At 36.7% G+C, this 27,946-nt stretch overlaps 1 protein-coding gene across 7 annotated transcripts in view; it reads left to right on the forward strand.

The window, feature by feature from the left end:
* Srbd1 (S1 RNA binding domain 1) overlaps positions 1-27,946 on the forward strand; it is a 210,421-nt gene that overhangs the window by 126,425 nt on the left and 56,050 nt on the right. For all 7 annotated transcript variants that reach the window (XM_040271009.2, XM_021725841.3, XM_040271012.2 and 4 more), the window contains one exon: positions 1,749-1,831. In XM_040271009.2, coding sequence (XP_040126943.1) covers positions 1,749-1,831 — 83 coding nt within the window. The remainder of the gene's footprint in view (positions 1-1,748; positions 1,832-27,946) is intronic.

The following is a 27,946-nucleotide window of genomic DNA, read 5'->3' on the forward strand; positions in this document are numbered from 1 at the left end:
ATGTGAAGGCCTTGAAATCCTCTCTTCTGTAAGAGAAATAGGCGGATTGTATGTCACCAGGTTACTAATATCTAAACTTACTTTGCAATTGCCTTTGTCAACATGTGTTACATGTATTAAGAGAGGACATGAAAATGACAGTGTCCATATAGTGAACTTGATGTTCATAGTAGATCTTATTTTCTGACGAGAGAGGACTAGAGAATCTGAAGATCTCTTACAAGAGGTGACTTTTGTTGCTAGACCTAAACAGTTTAATATGAAAGCAAGCATGGATTTCCTTTGGTAGGGTTACAATGTTTTCACTTAATGAATTTACATTGCATCCGGTCAATATGAGTAGGTAACACTGATTGGCTTTCATGTATTTAGAAAATAACACAAGATAGCTTTATTTAAATAAAATGTACATAAAGTACTCAATGTAACTATGTATGTACACAACAGTACTTGATAATATAATATATATTAGTGTATTGTATATAATAGTGTGTATATATGTATGAAGCTGTTCATACGTAAGGACTCGGTGTTACTGTGCTACTTGGGTTGGGGCTGGGGTGGTGCCTTTAGAAATATCCATAAAAGTCATAATAAATATGTTTTCTCTATCTAACTCTGTAAGTTCAATTATATAGAAGTTTTATTGTTTGGTTAAAATGATGGCAGTAAATGATGATTAGGTAAAAAATCATGATGTAGATAAAAGTATGTTTGAAGTTATTTTTCAAGTTTCTTGAGTATGGATTGTGATGGTCAAGAAAGGGATGTGATTAGAACTGTATATGTGTTACAAGACAAGCAGTTGGGCTAGAGCGCCTCCCAATGCACTCCTGCAGTCATATTCAGTGGCATACAAGTGTATTCACTACCTAGTAGACTCAGTATTTCTGCTTGCATTAAGATATGATTCATTATTTATTCATTATTATCACAGGATCTCGTCCTGATAGCATATTTGACATATAACTACAAGTCATATGTTGTGGGGGAGGCTCAGACTCTTTGGAAACAGATTTGGGATCCTGGCAGGTGGAAGAAGATGTACAACATAGTTGGGATAGTAGACATTCTGTATTCAGAGGCAGCAGCAGTCCCCCAGCCTCCAACCTCATTTTTTCCCCATTTTTTTCCCAGCCAGTTCCATTTAGATCCCTGAGCCATTTCCATAGGCCTTTTTTATATGCAGGCCAAACAAAAGAAGCCCATTGCCTTCAGGTTACATAAGTGGGCATATGCTCACAAGCAAACGTTTATAACCTTGATATATATGCAGAATCAGGGTAGTCATGATCTTGGCTTCATACTAAAAACATAATCCGCCAGAAGCCTTGACAAAGGATCCTAACTATAGCCATCTTGAGCTTGCCCTACATCATATTTATAATTATAATTATTTAAAAATAAAACAAATATCTACTCACTTTTTAAAGCATGAAATATCCTATTCTTTAAGAATGAACAGATAATTATATAGGTATGTGAACTAAGTGTTATGATTGTTTTTTTCAAGTCTATAATTCTTTTTAGTCTATTTATGCTCAAGAATGCCTAGGATGGCATGATTAATTCTGAAATTTTTCATGGGAAAGAAAGAGAACTTTGAAATTTAAATTGTTTGTCCTTGGAGGGCAGTATAAGTAGGGATAGAATTAAGCACTTAAATTATGAGGAACTAACATAAGTAATTATCTGAGTACTGCTTTTCACATTAAGTCATACTTGTTTTCTGATTCTGTTTTTTTCAGTTTCCATAGCAAGGCGTGTACAAGATCCATTAGCTGAGCTAGTGAAAATTGAGCCGAAGCACATTGGAGTTGGAATGTATCAGGTAAAGCAATGTGGATCATTTAATTTATGAAATCCATCAATACAAAGAGCAGTGCTCAAATCTGGCATAGTAATTAAGTGTTAGTGGGAATAGATTTCCATTTTTAAAGGTCATACGGTGAGGAGGTAGTTAGGAGGTATATGTTACTGGGGATACTGGGGAAGGAGAGAATTCTTGCTTTTTCTTGTGTTTGTGATCTTGATCAAGTCTTAGAATGGTCTCTAGTCAAATGTAAAAACTAGTAAACCTTTAGATCAAACTAGTAACAATTTGGAGAGCCTTTCCTTTTAATAGTATTATAAAAATGGAAAGAGTGTGGAATGGAGGGGGCACATTTTGGTTCTTTGTGTAAACCAATATGAACCATTGAACTTTATTGATCTTTTAGGAAGAAGCTTTTGGTCCCTACTGTGCCTTATTCCCCCTATTTTCCATTTGTTTGATTGTTGTAATTGGGTTTTGATTATTACCCAGAATAAAACTTACCAATTGTTATTACTGTATAGTACCAGTAGTAGCAGCAGCAACAGTACTAGTAGTAGTAGTTGTTGTTTTTGTTGTTACTGTATTTTCAATTCTTAAGGTTCTATGTGTTCATTGAGCAATTGGAAACAGCACTGAATCTTTAATAGTGTGAATTCATGGTGGTAGCAGGATAGCTTATGGGGCTTAAATTTGTCTCCAAAAAGCTTGGGTCAAATTGTTTTTCTCTTTGATAAAATCTTCTTAAATCTAAAATAGAATATTACCTTCTATTACAATTGTGATTATAATACAGTATGATTACAATCTTCATGGACTTTAAGTGATAATTATTGTATTGTACATTCACTCATGAAATCTGTGATTACTAGAAATAGAAGAGACCTTATAAATCATACAACCTTACTTCCTCACTTGACAGAAATAATGGCTGTGCCTTAGAGTAAGAATTTTTACTCAGGATTATATGGTGACAAAGTTTGTATGAACTTGCCATATATTGAAACTATATGAGTATTTCCATTGTATAGGAAGTTGGACTAAGAGGCATTCAGAGCTTTAACTGGCCTTGTTCGTTTGGGAAAACATAGTTACTAAAGGGATTTAGCTACAAGTAGATACAAAAACCTGGTTTCTAAAAGATTATAACTTAAAACAGATTTGTGATATAGACAGTTTTTGTGAGGGGAATTGTAGTTCTATTAGATGAAATTATGGGTCATCTTAGCAAGGTAGGTAGGATAAGAAAAAGAGCCAAGATTTCACATTTCTAGAATCCAAGCAGGCTAATAAGTCACTAGTATCAATGAGGTCTTTAAGTAAATATCAGAGACCTAACAAGAGATTGAGTTTAATGGAAAGAGTGAAATTATTGCAATAGCAATAAGACATAGAAGAGTTTAGCAAGGGATTGACTCGGATCTTTTTTGTATTTATAAATGTTGACTTTGGTATTCTGGTGAAAATGGATTAGAGGGGAAGAGGAAAAGCAATAAAGCCAATTAAGTGGCTGTTAAAGTAGCCCAGGTAAGAGATAATGGTGCTTGGACAAAGTTAATGGCTCTAAAGATGAAAAGAAATTAAGTCTATTTTGTAGGGACTACTTCATGATAAGTAAGAGAAAAGAAATTGTCAAGAATTTGCTCCATGGGTTCTGGTATGTGTTTGATGCTTTAGTAATGTAGATTTTGGGTAATTCAGTTTTGAACATGTTGGTTTTAGATACTTATAAGAAATCTAAGTAAAGATGTTAAACAGAAGTTGCATCTACAAGTCTGAAATTAAAAGAAAGAGCCCTATGAAATTGAAGTGCATACTGTTTAACAAATAATAAAATTGAGAAAGTAGTCAGATGGTAGGTTGAACTTATGATATTCTTTAACTGCCCTACCACTACTGCCAATGTATCCACAACTCCAATTCTCTGAAATAACAGAAAAGGTGTACATGTGTATCTATACCCATGTGAATTCATATTTGTCTGTCTGAATGATAATGACTAGAAAAATAAGAAAGGATCCTATTAGTGAATGGAAATTTCAGGAATTCCAGAAAGACACTAAGTGTGAAGAGTCACTCCCACAAAGATAAAACTGGCTGGAACTACAGTCCAAAACATGTACAGGTCATTTGTTAACACATAAATTTTAAACCAGATGATGAATTGGAAAAACTTTTTCGCCACAAGTTTATATATATGTTTTGATAACTACATATTTTACTATTAAGATTTTTTGTTGATTTGTATACATTTATATGTTAGTTTCTATAAAACATTTACATAAAATATATATAAGGAGTCTTTACATGCCATTTATCATGAAAAGAATAGAAATTTATCTTTATTATCAAACCAGGTGTTGTTATTTCAACATAACAGTTGAATAAAGTTGTAATAAAAATATATGTGTAGGTGGGAAGGATATGATGTAACAAGCATTCATATACACTTCTTGTAGAAGTATATATTGCTATTTCTAGCAAATAGTCACTTTTTAAAAAATATATTCTTTTTACCTGGAAATTCTTCTTTTTGTAATTCCAAGGTAGTAATAAGAACTTCTGGTAACACTTATATACAAATTTGCTGGACAAATTGCAAAATATTGGAAGCAATTATAGTAGGAGAATAATTAAACCGATTATGATATGTATGTTAGTTGATATATTATACAGCCATTAAAAATTCAGGCTTTCAAGGATTTACAAACATAAGAAAATTGCTCCTGGCACAATATTTTTAAATTACAGCAAAGGTGTTGTTATAGATAAAACTAACATGTGTTTTTAAAATATAGCTATGTTATTTACATCAAAAGAAAAAATTGTACCTGGAAAGTTACTGTAATTTATGTGTTTGGTTGATGTGATGGGGGAATTTTTTTTTTTTCACTTTTTCAAGCTTTCTGTAGTGAATATGTAGTAGAAAAAATTATTTATATAAATATATAAATAAAAATATCCATTTCCATGTCTCAGTCAATATACTGCTTAGTCTTGATACGATGAATTTTCAATACAACCCTAGAGGAACTTACCTTTGTAGTTGAAACCTTCCCATGGTTTTAGTATAAATTTAATACTTACATTCATTCCAATTTAAGATATAAGTAGCTGGACAAACATTACTGATTTAAAAAATGAAAACTATTCAATGAAAGTGTTAAATAGAAACTATAATATTATTTCAATAGAAACTGAAATTCTTTTGGTTTAATAACAGCTAAAATGCTAAAGGCAGCATTCCAATCCGTGTCTTAGAAAATGGAGAGAGCTGATTTTAAAAACACATGCCTGTCATTATTTCTGAAGAGAGAGGCCGCCAGTGTGGTCGAATGACAGCATATCCCTAACTGACCCCTAAAGACTTTGCTGGAAAGTGGCTTGGTGTTACTCCCAAGAAAATACTCCGGGTGAGAGCAGGATGATGCAGGATTGGCTGTGGAAGTTCTGTGGGACGTGGGGAATGGTGGTTTAGCTTGGCCTTGTCATACCCTGAAAGCACAACTTAAATTAAGTTGGATTTACTTGCTATTTATTTTTTCTTTGGAGTGTGTTCTAGATACTTTCATGCTCATTAACACCTCTATTTGGTAATGAGCATGTGCAGTGTAGTAGGAAGGACTAAGAACAGCCTCTTTTCTCCTTTTGTGCTTCTCTGTTAGATGATTTGATGATGTTAGAATATGAAATGGTTGTCCAAAATAAGTTTTTGGAACCCTTAGTGGATTTTGTATCCAGGCCATCTTTATTTCTCATTGTGGATAATGAGGAGTCACTGTAAAAGGAAATTCATCTTCCCAGCTGAAATTTTTCATGGTAGAACCCTAAAGGTAGGAATTTGCATTTTATTTCACTACCCGCTCTGTGCTTAATTCTGGGTAAAAACAAACTAATAAAACTAAAAGCAACTCTTTGATGCTAACATTAGTTTGTTAAAAACTGTTTTATAGTGAACAAGTAGAAATTATTAAGTGTAATTTTAGTTTAAGTGTATAAAAGTTAATCTATTCTATATTTTTTACTCAAATCTGTAAAATACTTATGTCTCTGAACTGTTTGTCATTGTAGAATGGGTTGCAGAAGAGAGTCTGCCCCATAGACAGTCATTTAGGTAATTTGTTTGGCTTTTTGCCATTTACACTAATGCAATATTTTGAAATAAATACAAAATGAAACTATCTTAAAACTGAGGTATTATTCATTCACACAGGTAAATTCCTTGCTAAAATGGTTTTGCAATCTTGTCTCTCGACTCTAAGTCCCAAGAGAAAAGATATACTGAATCTGCTTTATGTTATGAATGAAATTCAAACTTAGCCTTGGACTTAGATATTTTAATCATGACCATGAAGAGACCCCCCCCACAGAATGCAAATAAGTAATTGACCCTGATAGACTCATGTATTAGAATTTGCTAATTATTCCTTAAAAATTTTTTTTTGGGGGGGTACTGGGGATTGAACTCAGGGGCACTCCACCACTGAGCCACATCCCCAGCCCTATTTTGTATTTTATTTAGAGACAGGGTCTCACTAAGTTGCGTAGCGCCATGCTTTTGCTGAGGCTGGCTTTGAACTCGCAATCCTCCTGCCTTAGCCACCCAAGCCGCTGGGATTACAGGCATGCACCACAGCACCTGGTTTATTTCTTAAATTTCAAGTTTTAAAATTTTTATTTGAATACTTTATCCCTTTGGGATAAATTAGGCTTCCTACATGGAAGCATTCTCATGTTCTTAGAAATCACCAACAATGTAAAAAAAAAAAAAATATATATATATATATATATATATATACACACACACACATATACTCTAATGTTGTAGTATTACTTATCTTTAAAATAAATGTGAAATCTTAGTATTATGTGACTCACCTTTCACCAATACCCCAACAGTGATAATATTTTTGTTTGCTTTTGCTCTGTCAGTGACCTTGACAGTGAAACTAGATTTGTGTCATTTTCTACTCAGTTCACCTTCTAGTTTTCATACACTGGCACAAAAATCACTGTCTTGATTTATAAAACTTCAAGATATTTTCATTGTTTAAAATTAGTAATTATCATGATCATTGAAAAAAATATATAACATTAAGAATATAGCCAAAAGAAAAGATTAATGAATTTTTGTGTTAGAAACTGAAACAGAACACAATACATAGATAGTTCATAGACAGTGAGGGAAAGTATTTACAACATATAACATATAAATGATCCAGAATACATAAGGATCTGCTGCAAAATGAGAAAGAAAATTCAATATAAAAATAGGCAAAAGGTAGTTAGTTTATAGACATGGATACACAAAGAAAAATACAGAAAAAAATTATCACAATAGTAGCAAAAGAAATGCAAATTAAAGTTCTGATGAGAAACCTTTCAAATTGTCAAAAATTAGACAATTTAGATATTAAGCAGGGGAAACATTGGTAATCCTGTACATTGTTCATAGGAGTATAAATTGGTGCAACCACTTTAGACAGCAGTTAGAAACTGGTAATGTTGGAAATGGAGATTCTATGACTCAGCAATTCTGTGGCTAGAAATACATAGTCTAGAAAAATCTTATCACTTGGGTGCAAGAAGACAAGTGTAAGGAGTTCTTTGAAGCCCTACTTATTCTGGTGTAAATTTCAAAATATGCCCATTATCTGGAAAATGGAAAAATAAACCAGTGTACTCATATTGTGTAATAGTATATATTAGTGAAAATGTCCCAGTTAGAGCTACCTGTATTGATGTAGATAAATATCAGGATATAATGCAAAGAGAGAAAGCAAGTTGTAGAATAAGTGTAGTATTATGTAATGGATAAAAAATTTTAAAATATTAAAATATAACTTATGAATATATGCATATTAAGTATATAAAAATAAGTACAGGAATTTAAGATAGTTATTTCTTTGGATGGAGTATAAATAAGAGAAGAATCAATCTCGGAGCTACACCAGGAGTCTCAATTATATCTATAGCTGGTTGGTAGGTACATTGTGACTTATGCTATATTATATACTATAACTTTTTGTTTAATGGTTTATAATTTCTAAAAAGATTTGGATAAGTTTGGCCAAATTGTAAAAGTTATTTAACTCAGGAACTTTGGCTTTCAGTTGGTATTCTTTTTATGTGTGTGTATGTGTGTTACAATAAGGATTTATTTATATAATCAGATAATATAACATTTTCAGCAAAAATGAAAAAATAAATAATATTATAGATTATATTTTTCTTCATAATAGTCTTAGATCTTCTTTAAGACCCTAATCTTTTTTTTTTTTTTTTTGAGAACATACCAGGTTAATTACTCTTTAAAGCTAAGTTTTAATACTATTTTAAAAATAGTAAAATCCATATTTCATCTCACAAATATAGATTTTTCTTCTGTGAATTTTGTGATTAACCATCATTTGTTTTATCCTCATGGTACTATTATAGAGGTATGGTCCAGGACACAGTTGTTAAATTTCTAGTGATGGGCTGGGTTGTAGCTCAGAGGTAGAGCGCTTGGAGGCACTGGATTCAATCCTCAGCACCACATAAAAATAAAATAAAGGTATCATGTCCACCTACAATTAAAAAAAAAAAGATAAAGGTTAAAAAAAATCTAGTGCTTATATACAGGGTAGTATTGGGTAGAGAAGATATTTAAGAAATTGTAGTAGTGTGTTACAGTTACAGTATGTCTTTTAACTAGGAGTCATTCTATACTATTTTCTTTTCACCACTAACCTCATCTTACACTCCTAAATTATCTAAATTAGAAATGTTAAGATTCAGTAGGGGAGCTTTTAAAAATACCTAGCTTAGACTACTTCTCTGGTTATGTTAATTTAATTATTGTTGTTGGAATGGGGCATGCCTCACAAGTTTGCAAACTGATCTTTAAAATTCCACAGGTGATTGTTGTGTACAATCAGACTGAGAACAAAATATGGTTCCTGGACCAGCAACATCAGTATTTTCTGAGGGTTTGTTAGAAATACAAACTTTTGCACCCTTTTCAAAGACCTATAGGATGAGAAATGGCAAGGGGTGGGGAGAGCTATCCCAATGCCGCCCGTCTGTTTTGAGGAGCAGTAAGCCCCATTCAGAGTCTCTTGAGCCCCACCATGCCTATTGAATCAGAATTTGATTTTCACATGATTTCCAGGTATCTTGAATGCACATTATAGTATATGTAAGATAAAAGGAATGTTGGGTCATACTAGTAGCAGGAGTGAGAGATCAAAGAGGCAGAAGTCATGTTGTATAATACTACAAAGATAAAGTAGCATGGGAACTGAAAATGTGTCTTTCATATTTTGTTAAAAATGGAGTGGAGAGCGATAGGGAAGGTTGATCAATGGTAACTAAGCCACAGATAGGAGTAAGAAGTTCTGATGTGCTAGTTATTGCAGTTGGATGATTTTGGATAATAATTATGTATTGTGTATTTCAGGAAGTTAGAAGAAAGGATTTGAAATGTTTTTACCCTAAAGGAATAAATGTTTGAGAAGACAAATATATTTAACCTGATTTAAATGTTAGGCAGTGTATACATGTATTGAAAAACATCATATGATAACCCATAAATATGTACAATTTTTAGGTTGTTATATATCGACAAACATTTTTATTTTTAAAAAATTAATTTATGTTAATTAGGTATGTATGATAGCAGCACAACTTTTCATTTCTCTGGTTGTGTATGATGTAGCGTTGCACTGTGTATGCAGTCATACATGTACCTAGGATAATGATGTCCACCTTATTCCACCATCTTTCCTGCCCCCATGCCCCCTCCCTAATCCTCCCTTTCTTTGCCTAAAGTTCCTCCATCCCCCCATCCCCCCCTCCCCCGTTCAATCAGCATCCATGTATCAGAGAGTGAAGGGAAAGCGAGGAACAAGAGATGGTTGAGTGAGAAATGAAAGAAGGAGACCAAGCAGAGGTACACACTAGAGTTTATTTGTCCGAGCTGACTATAAAGGCTGACAACAGGAAAGAGGCAAAATAGGCTTGATTCTGGGGCTTTTATTGGGGAGGCTGGGAATCAGAGCAGGGCAGGTCCTAATGCAGGTGGATACGGATTGGGTTGGTGTGAGAAATGCTCAGAAATGCCCTTGGGCGGGAAAGTGAAACTTTTTTCTTAAACTGTCACTTAAAATGGCCATCCAGATTTGAAGCAAGGACCTTATTTTCCCCTATTTTTTTTCTTATTGGGCTCCTCAGGGAACTGGGACAAAGGTCAATCTTTTGTAACTGCTTCTTGCTGGGAGGAGGCAACATTTGAATCCCTTGTTAGTGGGGTGGAATGTCATTGAAACTATGAAGGAGGTTGAGTTGTGGTGTAATGCTGCCCGTTGCCCCAATTTTGGTTGAGAGTTTGGTATTTTTGTAACAAGCTGGTTTATAGTTTGATTAGAGATTTTTTTTGGATCTGGTCTTGAACCAATCTAATGACACAGGGGGCAAGCATTAACAGAAGGCCTATGACAAGGAGAGGGATCAGGAAAAGAAGTGCTCACTGGAGAAGCGGGTTTCTTAGCTATCATCCTTCGGTGGAGGAGAGCTGTTGTTTCCGATGTTCAAGGTCCTGTTGGAGTTGTTTTTATCTTGTCTTTTTAAAAAATATTTATTTTTTACTTACAGGTTGACACAATATTTTTATTTTTCATTTTTATGTGGTGCTGAGGATTGAACCCAGTGCCTCACACAGGATAGGCAAGCATTGTGCCTCTGAGTCACAACCCCACCCCCTTTCTTGTCCTTTACTATACCAGATTGATTAACATAAAAATAGCATTCCTCCTGTAGATACAGACAAAGTTTACCTTTTTCAGTGGAAAGAACAAGGCCCCTTAGATTCTGCAGAACCACAGCAGTTTAAGAAACGAGCTAGGATTGTATGGTTAGTATGGTTTGAAAAAGTTGCTGTAAGTCTCCTAGAAATTGGAATGGAAATTCCTGGTAATAGTACCCCTGGGAGGTGAGTGCAGAATAAGGGAGGAGGGCAAAAATGAAAAAGGGAAGGATGGTACTCATGGTTCTGCAGTGTTCTTGTGGTCCTCAGAGACCGAAGGAAGATTGGGGGTTCTGGCTTTGGAGAAATTCAGCTTGAGAGAGCCTGTGGGTGTCATTGTATAAAAGGGTAGAGAAAACCATTTTAAATGGGAGTTATGAACCCAATATGGGATGCCCTCAAGGCGGGCCCCCAAGGGAGTGGTAAGAATGACCCGATTGGGTCCAGTCCATTTTGCAGAGAATTGAGAGGAAGAGAGAGGCCTGTTGCGGGGTAGGGGTGGTGGTTAAAAAATACCAGGTTGCCAGAAGACAGAGTGGGAAAAGGGGAAGAGGCAGAACTAGGCTTTGCCAGAACAGCATCGCTGTATTGCCAAAGAAGGTTCCTAGTATATGCAAGAAGGGGACAGAAAAGATGAGGAGCAAGGGGTAGGAGAATCAGAGGGTGGGGAGCTGACAGGGAGATAGGTCGTCCATATACAAGCTCAAAAGGGGAGATGTTGAGTGGCTTCTTTGGGAGGGCCTGTAACCTTAGAAGAGCTAAGGGAAGGAGTTTAGTCCAATCTAAATGTAATTCAAGGGATAGTAGACATTGAGGGAGGTTCCCTTTGCCAAAGTGAAGGGCAACAGTTCAGCCTGCTGATTGGAGAGGGGAGCTGCTTCCACAACCCAGGTTACAGAGGCTATAGCATACCCTGCCAGATGAACTCCCTCTTGAAGGAAGGAGGAGCCATCTGTGAACGATGTGTTGTTGTCTGGAGCAAGGAGCATTTCTGTATGTGGGAGGTATGTGGAAGAAGCTCCTCCAAAGTTTCAGTGCATGAATGGGTAAGAGGAGAAGAGGTGGAAAAGTCGTGAGGAGTCCGGAGGAGAGTAGCAAGGTTTAAAGGTGAGCACATGTGGAAAGTAAGACTGGGATCTTCCACCAGGGAAACCTGTAGAGATAAAATGTGGCACTGGGGTAAGGAACTAAGCCCTTGTAGGTGAGGAGTTCCTTTAGGTGATGGGGAGCCAGGATGGTGAGTGGGGCCCTAAAGGTGAGTTTCTTTGACTTGTTAATGAGTAGAGAGGCTGTGGTCACCCTTCATAAGCAAGGGCCCATCTGCAAACAGTAGGTTCAAGAGTAGAGAGGTAGGGGAAAATTAAATTGACACTTTTCCCTCCCTAGGCCTTTGTATTTCAATGTTAGCTTCAGTATGACCTTGGCCAGGGAGATTGCTGCCTAGGGCTTTACAATGTAGGAGGGTTCTGGGTCCCTTATTTGTCTAGAAGTAGGGTCTCTGGAGGAATCCAGAGCTTTAGTGGCAAGTAGAAACTGGGTGAGGGGAACAAGAGGAGCAAAGGAAAGGCTTAGAGTGGAGAAAGAAGAAAGCCTGTATGTAAGGGATTTTCTTCCATTTTCCTGAGCGCTCCCAAAAGTTATGAAGACTGGAAGGTTGAACTGGTCGAAGGACCTTTAGATCAGGAGCCAAAAGGAGTGGGGCTAAGTGGGTGAGGAGGCAGCCTAGAGGTGAGTCAGATGGGATTTGGGAGTTCCCCATGGCGATTTGGAATCTGGGAGTGAGAGAAGGGAGTCACCTGCTACTTCCTGAGTCCTGGGCTTTGCCTGTAGAGAGTCTTAGTTGCCTGGCCAGAGCTACTGTGAGCTCTTCTGAGGAGCTGAGAACCAAGACCCAAGTGAACTTGCCAAGGGGAAGGGATGGGAGAGAACCTTGGTGCTGTGCCAAGATCTAAGTCCTGGTGAGGAGACTTGTCACTGATGTCATTAGGGAGTGCAGGGGAAGGGTGAAGTAACTTATCCAAATGAGACCCGAGTGTGGATGAAGAACACTAGATGACTGATGGGAGAACGTGATCAAGGCTGCTCTGCAAAAAGTTTTGAGACAAATGTGAATGGGCTCCTGGTGTCAGGTGTCAGAAGGACTTAAAACATCTCAGACAGTAGGGTCCACCTTGGAAGTGGGTAATGGGAAGGCATTGGCAGACGGAATAGGGGATGGTCCTAAGGTAAGGGTGAGGATCAGGGGAGCGGCAGGCGAGTCTGGATGGAAGCATGTATGAGGGGAGAAGGAAAGCGTAGCCCCCAACTTTGTGAGGATATCCCTTCCCATAAGGGGAACAGGGCACTATGGAATGACCAAAAGGGAGTGGGTGAAAACTAGAGAGCTAAAGGTGCAGATAAGGTTAGGTGTCTGTAAGGGCTGGTAGGGTTTACCCTCTATCCTGACAATAGAGGTCATAGGACGAGTAGTGGGCCCCCAGAACTCCTTGAGGACTGAATATGTAGCCCAGTGTCTAGGAGAAAGGAGACAGGCCTACCCAAGTTACGCTGGGTTCCCACAGAGTGATGGTAGTGGTCAGGTGATGGGGACCTGGGCCTCATCACTCACCTGTAGCCAGTCCTAAGAGTTGGAAAGGGGAACCAGAAAGGCCAGATGCCTGAGGGCTTCTATGGGCTGACAGTCAGTGGCCCAGTGTTCCTCCTGATGGCATTTAGGACAAGGGCCTGGAGGCTTGCAAGGCTTAGTGATCCATCTGACTACATTTAAAACAGGGACCCTTCCTGAGGGACTCTTCCACAAGCCAGTGGAACCAGGGACAGATGCTAAGGCCGGATGGACTGCTTGAGCAAGCATCTGATATTTCTGCTTCTGGACCTTCTCATCTCTCCAAAACCTCAGCTTGGGGAGTTAGGGGACCCCTCTTGAGGCACCTTAGTTTGGCGTTAATATCAGGGAAACTCTGGGAGAAAAAAAGTGGGTCAGTAGTAGTTGTCTCCCATCTGGGTTTCAGGGTCCAGATTAGTATATTGTAATAAAGCCTTTGTCAGGTGGTCTAAAAATATTGAAGTGTTTTCATTCTTATCTTGGAAGATTTCCTGGAGCCTTTCATAATTGATAGCCTTATGGGCTGCCTTTCTATAAGTCCTGCCATGAGGCAAGTAATGAATTGGTTTCTATAGTTACTCCTTTAGGCAAATTATAATCCCAATTGGGGTCCCGATCAGGGACTGCTTCAGTGCCAATCGGATGGGCAGAGGAGGTCTGATGTACCTCATCAGCATAATTTCTAGCTTGCTCCCAAACTTGCCTGTTCTCCTCAGGCAAGAGGATGTTAGACAAGATCATTTGGACATCATGGAAGGTCAAATCATATGATTGGGTCAGATATTGAAACTCTTTGATATATGTGGTGGGACTTGAAGTATAGGACCCAAGCCACTTTATTTTATCTGTGAAAGATCTGACAAAGAGAAAGGCACATGAACCCAGATTATACCATTTACCCCAGCCACCTCGTGTAGAGGACACAGAGATGCGGGTTGGGGAGTGGCCACCCGCAAACATGTAGTAGGAGGAGAGAAAAGTGGAGGGGTCGAGGGGACAATTGCTACAGAGGCTTCAGTAGAAAGAGAATTGTGGTATGGCAGGGACTTATCCCCTGGATCAAAGGAGAAGGAGTCCTGGGGAAGATCTTCTGTCCCTTTGGAAGCAGGCATAGGAGAGGTGAGAGCTAAGAAGCCTCGTGCAGGAGAGCAAGAGTTGCAGAGAGAGGGCTTAGAGAGAGACGATCTGAATGTATGATATCTCTTTCCATTTTCCTGAATGCTCATAATAGTTGAAAAGATCCCTGATAATATTGGGATCTAGAGTGCCATTAAGCGGCCATTTAGAGTTGTTATCCAAAGGATATTGAGGCCAGATCTGATTGCACCAGTGGATAAGTTTTGAGAAGTTTAGGAGGGAATAGATGAGGAGCCACCCATGGTGAAAAATGTAGGAGGTGAGTTTAGAGGTGGGGCGTCCCCCAGTCTCTAGTATCACCTAGTGGAGAAGACGGTTATGGTCAGGAGGTCGTCACCACTGTTGGGTAAGCTGGCAAGAGCCCATAGAGACACTTGAGTGCCTGCCTGGGACTTTGTAGTAGAGGCAGAAGCCCATAGAGATTAACCTAAGGATGAGAGGTAGTCTCACCAGGAACAACTCCCAATCATCCTCCGTGGTATGAGGGAGTGGTGAACCTTGCTCAGAAATGCCCTTCTGCGGGAAAGCAAAACTTTTTTCCTTAAAATGGCAACTATCACTTAAGATGGCTGACCAGATGCTAAGCAAGGACCTTATAGAGAGAACATTTGGCCTTTGGTTTTTTGGGATTGGCTTACTTCGCTTACCATGATATTCTCCAAATCCATCCATTTACCTGCAAATACCATAACTTTATTCTCTTTTAATGCTGAATAATATTCCATTATGCATATATACCACAGTTTCTTTATTCATTCATCAATATAAGGGCATTTAGGTTGGTTCCACAGTTTAGCTATTATGAATTGAACTGCTATAAACATTCATTTTGCCACATGCACATCAGATAGAGCATGAATCTTTATATATCTGCAGGATATATAAAGAACTCAAAAAACTTAACACCAAAAAAACCCAAACAACCCAATCGATAATGGTCTAAGGAGCTAAACAGACACTTCTTAGAAGAAGGTATACATTCAATAAACAAATATATGAAAAAATGTTCATCATCACTAATAATTAGAGGAATACAAATCAAAATTACGCTAAGATTTCATCTCACACCAATCAAAATGGCAGTTATCAAGAATACAGACAACAATAAGTGTTGGCAAGGATGTGGGGGAAAAGGCACATTCATACATTGCTGGTGGGACTGCAAATTGGTCCAACCAATCTGAAAAGATGTATGGAGGGAGATTTCTTAGAAAACCTGGAATGGAACCACCATTTGACCCAGCCATCCCATTCCTTGGTCTATAGACAAATACATTTTTAAATATACAAAATTATGTTAAAAAAATGTCAGTGGTGAGGGCTTGGGCCGTGGCTCAGCAGTAGTGCACTTGCCTGGCATGTATTAGGTACTGGGTTCGATTCTCAGTGCCACATATAAATAAATAAAATAAAGGTCTATCAACAACTAATATATGTATATAAGTGTGTATGTATATATACATACACACACACATATATATATTTACATGTTTACACACATGCCGCGCAGTCTGGCTGGGCACAAAATCATGAGCCACTCACACCTTGTAGATTCAAACAGCAACTCTTTATTCTCGAACTTTCACCGGCACTCTACACGCATGTTCTGGGGAAAATCCACACTTCCTCTGGGCTCTGCATCCCAAAATACTCTCTTAATCCCGTGAGAACTCAACGGGAACTCAAGGAGCGGGAACTCAAGGAGCGGGAACTCAAGGAGCGGGAACTCAAGGAGCGGGAACTCAAGGAGCTGGAACTCAAGGAGCGGGAACTCAAGGAGCGGGAACTCAAGGAGCGGGAACTCAAGGAGCAGGTCGGGCGCCTGAGGCAGCAGGATACGCCCTATTCCCAGCAGGATACACCTTAAACCTGGAACCGCCCTAAACCCCCTGATCTGCCCTGGTCCTTGAGCAAGGTCACCTTTCATGCAATGTCACTGCAAATGACCTGGGTCCAAGGCAAGCCCATTTCCACAATGGAGAGGCCTCCCTCTAAGCAATATGGGGTAGACTGACAAGGAAATTGCCATGCGTCATTCTTACTTAGCTATGGCTCTCAGCGTGCATGCGTGCGCGCATACACACACATATATTTTTAAGTCAATGGTGAGCCTAATGAACAATTTCCCTGGAATGCTGTATGAGACATCAGACAAGTAAATTAAAACTGAATAAAAAGTGAATGTTCAAGAGATAAGTGTATACAAATCCTTAAAGAAGGTCAGGTTTTGAAAGTGTTTAAATGTTGATAGGAGAAGGGAGAAGTTACTGCAGTCTGGCTGGGCACAAAATAACCGAGCTGCCATGAGGCACTTGTAGGTTCAAACAGGAACTCCTTTATTGCCCGAACTCCCGAAAACGCCACCTAAGCAGCCCTTCCAGCAATACCCCCCAACCAGAAATCCCTCCTCCAGAACTTCACCAACCAATGCTAACTCCCCAGGAATCCCCGTGAGAACTCCAAAGTGTGGGGGGGGCAGGGGGACAGCAGGGGTCTATGTACAACTAAATTCGCAGCTTAACTTAACCATTATCATCTCAATGGCTCGCTGGCATCACCTCTCAACCACTCCCTTCTGGCAAAAGTGCCATGTGTCATCCTAACAAGAAGTTAAGGTGCAGCTGGGTGCCTGAGGAGATAGCATCCACAGGCCTAGAGAAGTAACCTAAGGAAGGAAATCAACTTGAAGAATTCAGAAGAGATATGCCATGCAGTGTCTCTGGGAAGAGATACAAGATAGCAAGGATGTGAGAGGGCTTGTCCCCCACCTGTTAGTCTTTTATTTTCTCTGTGAAGTAGAAACCTGCTGTTTTATACCCAGCCCATAAAAGCATAGCTATTGTTGATGAGACAACAAATAAATGAATATTGTGTGTCCTGAAACCACAATATTCATTTATTGTTTCTTCTGATGCAATGGAAACCCTTATAAGAAGAGAGGGTATTTCCATCTCTGTACTAACCAGATCCTGTTGCACAGCAGATATTCAGCAACAATTTGCTGATTGAATGGATGAATGGAAGGATGGATGAATGGATGGATGGTAGATTATCAATGTAGTTGAACATTTATTATATTTTTAACTATTTATTATGGACATACCATAAGATTTTATACCCCTCACTTAAAATTTTGCTGGGTAAATCTGAACCGCTAGTTGCTAGTATTTTTTTTTTAATTAAATTCCTTTCAGGAAAGTTATCTTGAAAATCCTCTTGTTTTCCTTCAGCCTTATACTTTAATACTTTATGTTCAAGGTAAGAATTTGTTCATTTCTTTGATCAAGAACTGTAGTTTAATTCTGCAATTTGAATTATTTTCTGTCAGAATTTCCACTCCCACATTTGTGTGTGTGTGTATATAATCTCAAATATGACATTTTCTTTATAACACATAATATTGGTTCTAATTTGTTGAACAGTTCCAATAAATGCTTAAAGATGTTGGTGAAATCACTTTTCTATTTCATAAATACCCTTTTTTCTTGCTTTCATAAGTTGTGTTTGGCAAATGTTTTTTTTTAAGAGTTAAAACCTCAGTTACCTGACAATATTTTGCCTATTTTCATATCTGTAATCTGAAACACTGATTCAGTCTTCAATTCTGTGCCCCAGTGTTTTTTCCAGTATGGGTTTTAAGTCCTTGGATCAAGTGTATAGTGGGTGACTGGATTTATGAAGGCTTGTTACATATTTAAAATGTGTTTTAACTTAAAATGAATGTAGAAACCAGAGTTAGCATTCTTGTTATCCCTGTAATACAGTGCTTTGTGTAGTACAGTGTAGTCAGGTGCCATACCTCCACAGCCTTTTGCTTTAAGAAAACTATTATTTCTTTAGTAAGTCTGCCATTTTACCACAGCTCTGAGGACATGACATATCTTTTCAGAAGATACTTTATAACATTGTTTACAGTTGAACTTTAGTTAAAATCAGGAGTTGAAAATAGTAGATGTGTATTCTGTCTTATATCCTTAAGATGCTTAATGGGATAAGAGAGAGCTATCTTGTTCAAAATACCTTATTTTTAAAAATTTAAATGTTTTTATTAGTGCATTATAGTTATATATAAGTGGAACTTGGGTTCATTTTGACATAATAATACATGCATGGAATATAATTTGCTCCATTTCAGTCCCCAGTACTTTCTCTTTCCCTTCCTTTCTTTGCTATGATTCTCCTGCCTCAATCTCCCAAGCTTCTGGGATTATAGGCATGCCCCGCTTTTCATTGGTTGCTATTTATCATTTTTTAAATGGTGCTTTATAGATATACATAAAGATGAAAATCACTGTGATATATTCATATATAAATATCATAATTTTGTCAATTTCATTTCCAGTTCCTTCTTTTTCCTGTTCCTCCTTCCTCCTGCTCCTCTACTCTACTGATCTCCTTTCTGTTTTCATGAGTTCCCCCGCTTTTCCTCTTATTTTGCTCTTGCTCCCTCATATGAGAGAAAACATTTCACAATTCATTTTCTGAGTGTAGCCTATTTCACTTAACATAATGTTCTCCAGTTCCATTCATTTACCAGAAAATGCCACAATTTTCTTTTTTATGTTTGAATAAAACTCAATTCTGTATATTTACCACATTTTCTTTGTCTGTTGATGGGTACCTAGACTGGTTCCATAACTCGGCTATTATGAATTGTACTTCTATAAACATTGATGTGCCTGTGTCACTATAGTATGCTGACTTTTGTTCTTTTGCATGAATATCAAAGAATGGGATGGCTGGGTCATGTGGTGGTTCCATTCTGAGTCTTTTGAGGAATCTGCTTTCCAAAGTAGTTGTAATAATTTGCATGTTTCTTTTCTCCCATATCCTCACCAGCATTTATTATTATTTGTATTCTTGATGATTGCCATTCTAACAGGAATGAGATGAAATCTCAATGTAGTTTTGATTTGCATTTTCCTGATTGCTAGGGACATTGAACACTTTTTTTATATATATTGGCTGTTTTTATTTCTTCTTTAGAGAAATGTCTGTTTAGTTCTTTTGTTTGTTTGCTGATTAGGTTATTTTTCTGATGTTAAGTTTTTAAAATTCTTTATATGTTGTGGATGTTAATCTTCTGATGGAGGAGTGACTGGCAGGCATTTTCTGTCTTTCTATAGGCTCTTCAAGCTTTTAATTGTTTCCTTTGCTATGCAGAAACTTGATTCCATCTCACTTATTGATTCTTGGTTTTATTTCTTGAGCTTTATAGGTCTTGTTAAGGAAGTTGATGCCTGTGCCAATATATTGGAGGTTTAGCCTATGTTTTCTTCTCTTGCAGAGTTTCTGGTCTAATTCCTAGGTCTTTCATCTACTTCCAGTTGACTTTTGTGCAGAGATCTAGTTTTGTTCTACAATCTAGGGATATCCAGTTTTCCCAGCACCATTTGTTAAAAAGGCTAACTTTTCTCTAATATATGTGTTTGGAACTTAATGTTGAATATCTGATGACTCTATCTATATGGGTTTGTCTCTGTGTCTTTTATTTCACTCGTCTTCATGTCTGTTTTGATGCCAAGTACCATGCTTTTTTATTCACATTAGCTTTGTAGTATAATTTTAGATCAGATATTGTGATGCCTGCAGCATCATTCTTCTTGTTCGGTATTACTTTGGCTATTCTGGGTATTTTATTCCTTCAAATGAATTTAGGTTTTTTTTTTCCTAGTCTGTGAAGTATGTCTTTGTGTTTTGATGGAGATTGCATTAAATCTGTATAATATTTTTGATATTATAACCATTTTGACAATTATAATTTTCTCTTTTAAAATAAGAAGGCAAATTATTTCTGCTGATGACATGATCCTATATCTAGAAGACCCAAAACCACCAGAAGACTTCTAGAGCCAATGAACAAATTCAGCAAAGTAGCAGGATACAAGATCAACATAAAAAAAAATCAATAACTTGCTTATAAGGAAATAATGAATCTTCTGAGAAAGAAATCCAAAAAAACAATTTCATTCACAAACAAACAAAAAAACCTGTGGGAATAAATCTAACCAAAGAGGTGAAAGACCTTTACAATGAGAACTATAGAACACTGAAGAAAGAAATTGAAGATCTTATCATTTTTATTCTCCTTTTTCTTAGATCTTTCTGTGGGAGCACCTGCACTGAAAGGTATTGGAGAATTTAGGAACAGAGAATATTAAAATAAGCATGTAGCTAAAGTGAGAATGACTGAGGAAGGTGAGGAAGGACTACTCTTGATGAAAGAACTAAAGTTCTTTACGTTAGCACACATCCTTTCATTCCTTTTTCCTCTCCACAATGTCTATGCTGTTCTGTGTGGAAATAATTCTTCCTAGGACAGATCAGAGTAAGCACTAAATGGAGGAATTCTCTATGTGATTAAATCAACCAATCAATATTTCTAAGGACCTATCACTAATATAGTAAAATATCTTTATCAAAGAAAAATCTTGGTCACAGTGGGATCCATTAGAATACCATCTTTTATTTAAAGTGAAGTTATCTATTAAAATGTAAGTTATGAAAATTCTTAATAATTTTATCTTCATTTGATATAGAACCCTGAGGAAGTTTTTAGTATACTACTGATTATGACTAATAATGGTTGTGTGAACCTAAAATCCATAGATTAATTATAGTGTATTATAAGATTACTCTAATGTGTTTAATTCTGGTATAGATATAGATATTATTTTCTTTTTTGCTGAACTGTAGAATATAATTATGTGTTTAATACTGAATTTTAAGAGAATCTTGGGGGCTGGAGTTGTGGCTCAGCAGTAGAGCACTCGCCTCACAAGTGCGAGACCCTGAGTTCGATCCTCAGCACCACATACAAAAAAATGAACAAGTGAAATAAAAGTGTTGTGTCCAACTACAACTAAAAAATAAATATTAAAAAAATCTTGAAGTAATTTTTAACTTTATTCAGCCAAAAAAACTATTTGTGCAATATAATAATATTCACTAGAAAAAAGTAACTGAAAATCCAAGTACTATAAGAGTGTGCCAGGTAATTATGCAATTGAAAAAAGAAATAAAATGTGTATATTAGGAGGGCCACTTCTAAACATTTAAACTGTTTATTTTGCATATCTGATATCTGATATTATTCAGAAATGTTGTTAAATATATTCCTTTATGTGTATGTATATGTGTGGGGGTGCTGACCATGGTCTTTAAAAAAAATACTGCTGGTAAATATAAGATTATATTACAACTTACATTCAAGGGGGAAGCACCCCGGTTATCATAGTGACAGCATGCATAGAGTGCATGATTCTGCAGAAGGGACTGGGAGGTGTAAAGAGCGTAGGAGAACAATGAACCCTGCCTCTACAAAGAGATTATAATTGGTGCAGAAACAGGAAAACTGGTCTTGAAGAATTACAGGGCAAGCTTACTTGTGACACATCACTCCACCAAATCCATCTTATGCTATGGACAGTTGTATTACAGTCTTTCTTTCTGGTGATTATGGAAGGAAATTTTAAGGGGAAGAGTCTGTGTTGAGGACAAGTTTAATTTACTAGAATTTCTCCTGTACCCCAGGTTATTCTCAATAATTATGTATCATTGCCAGGTAAGAGAAGTTCATCTGCTTGGATTTATATAGAACAAAAATTGTTTCTCAGGCCTCAGAAAGAAATAAATGTATTGTCATTTTGAACAGCTAACTTTAGAAAATATCTTTGTTTTGGGGTGAAACTAGGTTAGTTGGCTGCCTTCTTAGGACACTGTTAATTTCAGTGATATATTTTCTTTAATAATCTAAATCAGGTACTCAAGCTGTTTATTATACATTACTACTAAAAAGTATATGTTATTTTCAAATGTATAATTGAAGGGGAAATTTTTCTCCTGACATGTTCAAGACTTTTGTTTTATTATTTATTTGGAATAAATGGGACCAGAAGGTATGAGTACAGTTAGGTTTTGTTCTATAGGGGCTTGCAAAGATTTTTTGAAGCATGATGTGCAAGTGAGTGTTTTTAAATCTCAGAGGTGTGATTATGTCATAACAGCCATAACCTCTGGGCTTGCTTTATTACTTTTATTAAAACAAATCTGTGTGGGGGTGCTATGTATATTTTGGTGCTGAAGGAAATGAGGTGGTTAATTTATTATGTGAATAGCACTTTCAACTAACCGCAGCATGATTCACTGAGAGGGCAGTGGAAAAGCCTAGCTCCGCAGACATGACTGCCTTTTGATTTGTGGACCTTAACTTTCAACGCCTGAGCAAGAAGTTTATCTACAAAATGATTTCTTCTTTCTCTCTTTTCCCCCCCATAATGTTTTTGTCCAGTTTTAGATTAGAAATTTTCTCCTTCTGTCTATGGCCATACCACACCCTGAATGCACCTGATCTCATCTGATCTCAGAAGAAATTTTCTCCTTCATTTTTTTGTGGGCATTTACGAATATGAATGATCTAAATAGTCCTTGCCAATGAGCTAAGGGGACAAAAGGGACCAAGAATCCATGAGACATGGAAGTATCTTCACAGTTTCCATGCTGCTGTGTGTGCCTCAGAGGAGAACTCCACAGAGTGAATCAGTATTCTCAATCTTCAATGGGTGAGGATAAATGTTTCAAGTCAGGCATTCAGGAGAAGTGAGGCACCTGTTGGTCTTTGTACTCTGCATTTATAAACAGAACTTTGGTGGAAAAGAAAGTCAGTCTCCTGCAAGAGTCTCTGACAAATGTGTGTTTAGTAGTTGGGGTCAGTTGTGGGAGGAAGTGAGGGTGTTACACCACACAGGGGTTACGGGAACCATAGAAAGAGATCGAAAGAGGACTTGAGCATCTGACAAGCTCACAGTGTGTATAAAGCACTTGTTGTATACTCATAAACAGCCATTGAATGACCAAGAAAAGGTTGTTTTCCTTGGAATCGAGCCATATCCAACATCATCCGGTGATGTGAACCTGCCTCAGAGGAGAGCAAAAATAGGTCATCTTCCCAGCAATGTTTTTGAAAAGCCCTTTCATTTTTCAGAGGTGCCCAGTACCAACCATTTATAGATAGAAGAGCTTGGAAATCAGTGAGGCGTTTTACTTAATTAATTTAGGGTATTTTATATCTGGAACATTGCAAGCTCCATAAAAGTAAGGATAACAGTGACTTTATGTTTATATTTTATCTCTGGTTCTTTGGAAGGTGGCACACTACATATCTCTTCAGAACCCTAAATTTATGTCATTTCTTCATATAGTTGGCAAAGGCCAAAGGAAACATCATTTGTGTAAAGACAATACAGAGAGGGGCAATGCAGGTCTGTGGTTTCTGTAAACTGGGTGAACTGGGAGAAAGCAAGCACTGGTCCCCTGATTAGGTAATTACCAGGTCATTAATCAGTCTTCATGACCTGTCATTCGTGGTGACAGACAGTGTTTCCATTTTGAGACTGCTTCAATCATGATAGTAAAGATCATCCAGTCCCAGACTGTAATAGAAATTTAATTTTAAAAGAAACTGGATTGTAGGTAAATTTTATTTTAATGGTATTGGTTGGGTTGTCAAACTCACAAGTCTCCCCACTAGTAGAATAAAATTATGTTTGGGGCATTCCAAGAGATGCTAAGTTTGATGCTTTGTAAACTAACATTGCATTTGGTTAAAGTGGACTTAACATTTACAACATTTTTTTTCCAGTTTTTAAAAAATTGAGATTTAAAAATTATTTGTAGAAATAGACTGTACTTTTTATTCTGCTCTTCTAAATGACTACCACAAACCAATGCAGAATGTATCTGTTGTTTCTACAGCACAGATAATTAAGAAGACACAGTGCTCCATTATTCTCTGCCTTCCGAAGTGCTTTCTCCTGCCCTGTCCACTTGCTTGGGCGCCTTTTTGCTCTTAACTTGCTCCAACCTCCTATGAGCTGCTTTTTGATGAGGTAGTTTGTTCCCTAGTCCCTTACTCAGGGCTCCTTCATATAGTTTGAAATATAACCAGCTTTTTAAAAAGTGATCTAACCCTTATTTACAATTTAAAAGCTACTCTAATATGGATTAACAAATTTAGGTATTTCTTGAGTTTTTCAAAATGCAAATTTGTGGGAATGCTACCAAAGTTAGTGTTAACCAAACACAGACCTAGTGATAGGGGCAGAATACAGAAGACATCTATCCCAAACTGTTAGACGATAAGGGCATGATTTGAAATAAAATGGTAACTTGAAGTTGAGAGTGAGACAGGAGGTATCTTTTTGTGGAGAAATGTTGTATTTGTAAAAGGAAATTTGGATTCTAAATTAAAATTCTTGGTTAGTTGTTGTACAAAGGGCATATAACTGTGCTTTACTAACCTATGCCCAGACTTGTAGTTGAATAGTCATAGTTCAGGGGTGTGTGTAATCAAAATTACCCTGAGGGGTAAGACTTCTAGATAGAAATACTTAAACTGTGTATACAATTTAATTGGCATCATCCTCATTTCTGCATTGTTGGAAAGAACACAGAACCCCAGGACACCAAAGGGAGCCTTGGCCTTACCTTTGCCATGTCACCATGGAAAAATAATTTTACTTCTTAATGCCTTATTGGAAAGCAAAATGAGAATACCTCTATGTTTTCTGAAGGAATACTAAAAGGGAAAGAAAAAAATTAGACATGAAAGTACCTGAAGATGCAGATGTGAAAGTAATTTTATTTCTATAATGAAAACCACCAAATAAATGGATTCTGGATTTTATTTCCTTTATTGAGATTATTTTTAACCTTTGAGGTAAAGTCCTTTTATTCTAATTATTTTTCACATGCTAAGCTTATTAAGTATTTCTAGAATCACTTAATTTCAAGTTACAGGGGACCTTCAAGGTCAGTTAGTCCACATTGGCAGGTATAAGCATGTTCATTCCCTTCTGCTGAAAGGGAGGATACGGAAGAAACTGTGGTGAAAGCTTCTAGAACAAAGGATCAGAGTGGCAGCATTACTGTGGTCATAATCCAGGAATGAGGAAGTCGAGGCCATTGCCTGAGCTGCCTTTTATAAACAGTAATGACAGAATGCATTGCCCAGGGAAAGATAGGTATTTGAAGTTGAATTGGAAAAAGTATACTTTAAACTTCTGTTAGTTATTAACTACAGAATTTTGTGTAAGTCTGTAGTGCTTTACTTGTTATCCTTGTGTATCTGATTCTTCTGTTGTGGTTTGCATTTAATGTTTCATTTGACTCACTCTTTTGGAGGTGGGAGTGGAAGAATAGTTAAAAACAAACACAACAGAAACAACTCCTTAGTTTGTTGGGATGCTCGATCTGGTTATGGGTTGGCAATAAAAAGCAGCTGTTTGCTTGTTGACAGTCTGTCTGCCTTTCCTCTCCCATAATCAGGCTGCTTCTTATCATGTAAGTTACTAACTCTGTAGTATTTGAGGCTTGTTGTAAATTTAGAGTTAGTTATATGACATTTGCCTAATGTCATAGTTTAGATAAAAAATTAGTGATTCCCTTGTAGTCATTCTACTGAAATATGAATGTGGGTTGTAATAAAAAAAAAAAAAAAGATGCCTGAAGAAACATCCAAAATGCAGTTCAGCCTTAAGGCAATGCGAAGGGTGTTTCATGGGTGTTTTCTAAGGAGGGAGCCTCGGTGTGACTTCCCTATCTTGTAGACCATTGCTGATCGAAGAACCTTGATTTCTGCTTTTACTAATAAAGTGAGGTGGCACTGATATAGACAGCAGATTAGGTCTCATTCTGATCCAGAAGGACATGATTACTTGCTGTCTGTCTGTCTTTCTGTTTTCTTAAAACACTATTCTGATGGCAAAGCCAAGAATGAAAGGAAATAAAGTTAAGTCAAAGTTCTCTGATGATCCAAGGTGAGGTTTCAGCTTCCTGGGTAGCTTTACTAGCTGGAAAAAAAGCTGGATGTGCCTCCTACTCTGAAGAGACTTATCTAGGCCATTTTATAAACAGACTCCTTTCAATCTGGACTGTGCTGAGTGAGGCCCATTTGAAATAAGGGGAACTCTGTGCTTTAGGAAAACAAGCCAGAAAGGTGAGGTTTCTATTGCTTCGTTTAGTTTTACTCTTCAAAATAAAGCCACAACATTTTCTAATCATGCTTAAGTCACAGGCTCTTTAGGATGGAACAGTTTCTTAACTAATCTTTTCATAGTCCAGAGTTATTTCAGAGAAATCCCCTTCAAACTACAGTGCCACACATTTTTATTTTCAAAATATTCTTTCATTACTCCAGAGTAACACTTTCTCTTTAGTTTGATAATTTTAAAATTATAATGGACTTTAGAGTATTTTTAGTAATTTTCTCTCTTTGATCTCAAAAGCATTACATAAATTAGTAATTGTTCTCTATATAAATACCTGTTTTTAAAGACAGTAATATGTGAATAATAAGTCTTTTTTGTAATAGAAGGTGTTACTAGAAAAGGAATACATTAGTTTAAAATTTGTAAAAAGTCAAACTTTGAAAAGTATATTTTGTGTACTTTATATATTTGTATGCTGTTAATTTTCATTATTTGCTTTATGTTCATACTATGTCTTTTATCTGAAGTTCATATGTACTGTTTTCTAAAAGCGTAAGTCATAGAAATATTTTACTTTAAAAGTATTTGTCAAAATTCTTTTTTTCTCTTAGACAAATGACCCTAACTGTTCACAGGAATTAGACTCTCGTGATTTCACCAGATTCCTAGTGACAGTTAATACTTACATTACTTTAATTACAGTTAATAATATCAGGGCAAGGTTTATTTCTTTATCTTAAAACAATAGCTATACCATGAAGTTGGTATGGAAAATTAAAAGATTATGTCTGGCTTAATTGGAACAGGTAGGAAGTGATAGAGTATAAAGGTGAATATTTTCATTAAGTGCAGCTGTGCATATATTCTTAGGGCTCTATTAGTTAGCTAAAAATCTGTTGTCTTAGTAGTGCTCAGGTGCATAATTCAGTCAAATGAATTGCAGATGATCCATTTTAAAACACTTTACTATTTGGGTGTCAGGGGAAGAAAATTTAGTTATAATTTTAGGAACTTCATCCCCAAATCATTTAATGGCATATTTATTTTACTGCCTCAAGTTTATGTGGACAAAAAATAATCAGTTATAAATTAAAGATGTGCAAATCCTGCTCTACTAGCCTTTTCGCGGGGGAGGGAATATTAGGAGACATTACAGGATATTATTATGGTTTTTCACTTCATTTCTCTGTGTTGGACTTTTATTTGGTAATGCTATCTTAAAACTATGCTAAAAATCCTTTATTATAGAATCATTAAAAATACTGATTTATTATCCAGTGATTAGCATTCATGACCTTTATTTTTGGACCAGCTTCATAAATATATAACTTTTTCTCTGTCAGTCATTGTCTAGAATTTCATTTTTGTTCTGCTTTCCATTACATACCATGAATTATATGAAATTAATTTCATCGCTACTACAAACAGAAATTAAATGTGCCCTAATCCAGAGTTACGTTGTTTGCTTTTACAACTGTAAGTCATAAGTAATTAATTTTCCTTGGAAAATTAATTCACTTACCATTCCCAGTAGCATCATATGTTGACACAGGGTTATAGATAGTTTAATATTTTTCTTCAGCATGATGGCCTCAACTTTAGAAGACCTTAAATGAAAA

This window comes from Ictidomys tridecemlineatus, chromosome 12 (genome assembly GCF_052094955.1).
Source record: "Ictidomys tridecemlineatus isolate mIctTri1 chromosome 12, mIctTri1.hap1, whole genome shotgun sequence".
In the NCBI taxonomy this organism is placed as follows: domain Eukaryota; kingdom Metazoa; phylum Chordata; class Mammalia; order Rodentia; family Sciuridae; genus Ictidomys; species Ictidomys tridecemlineatus.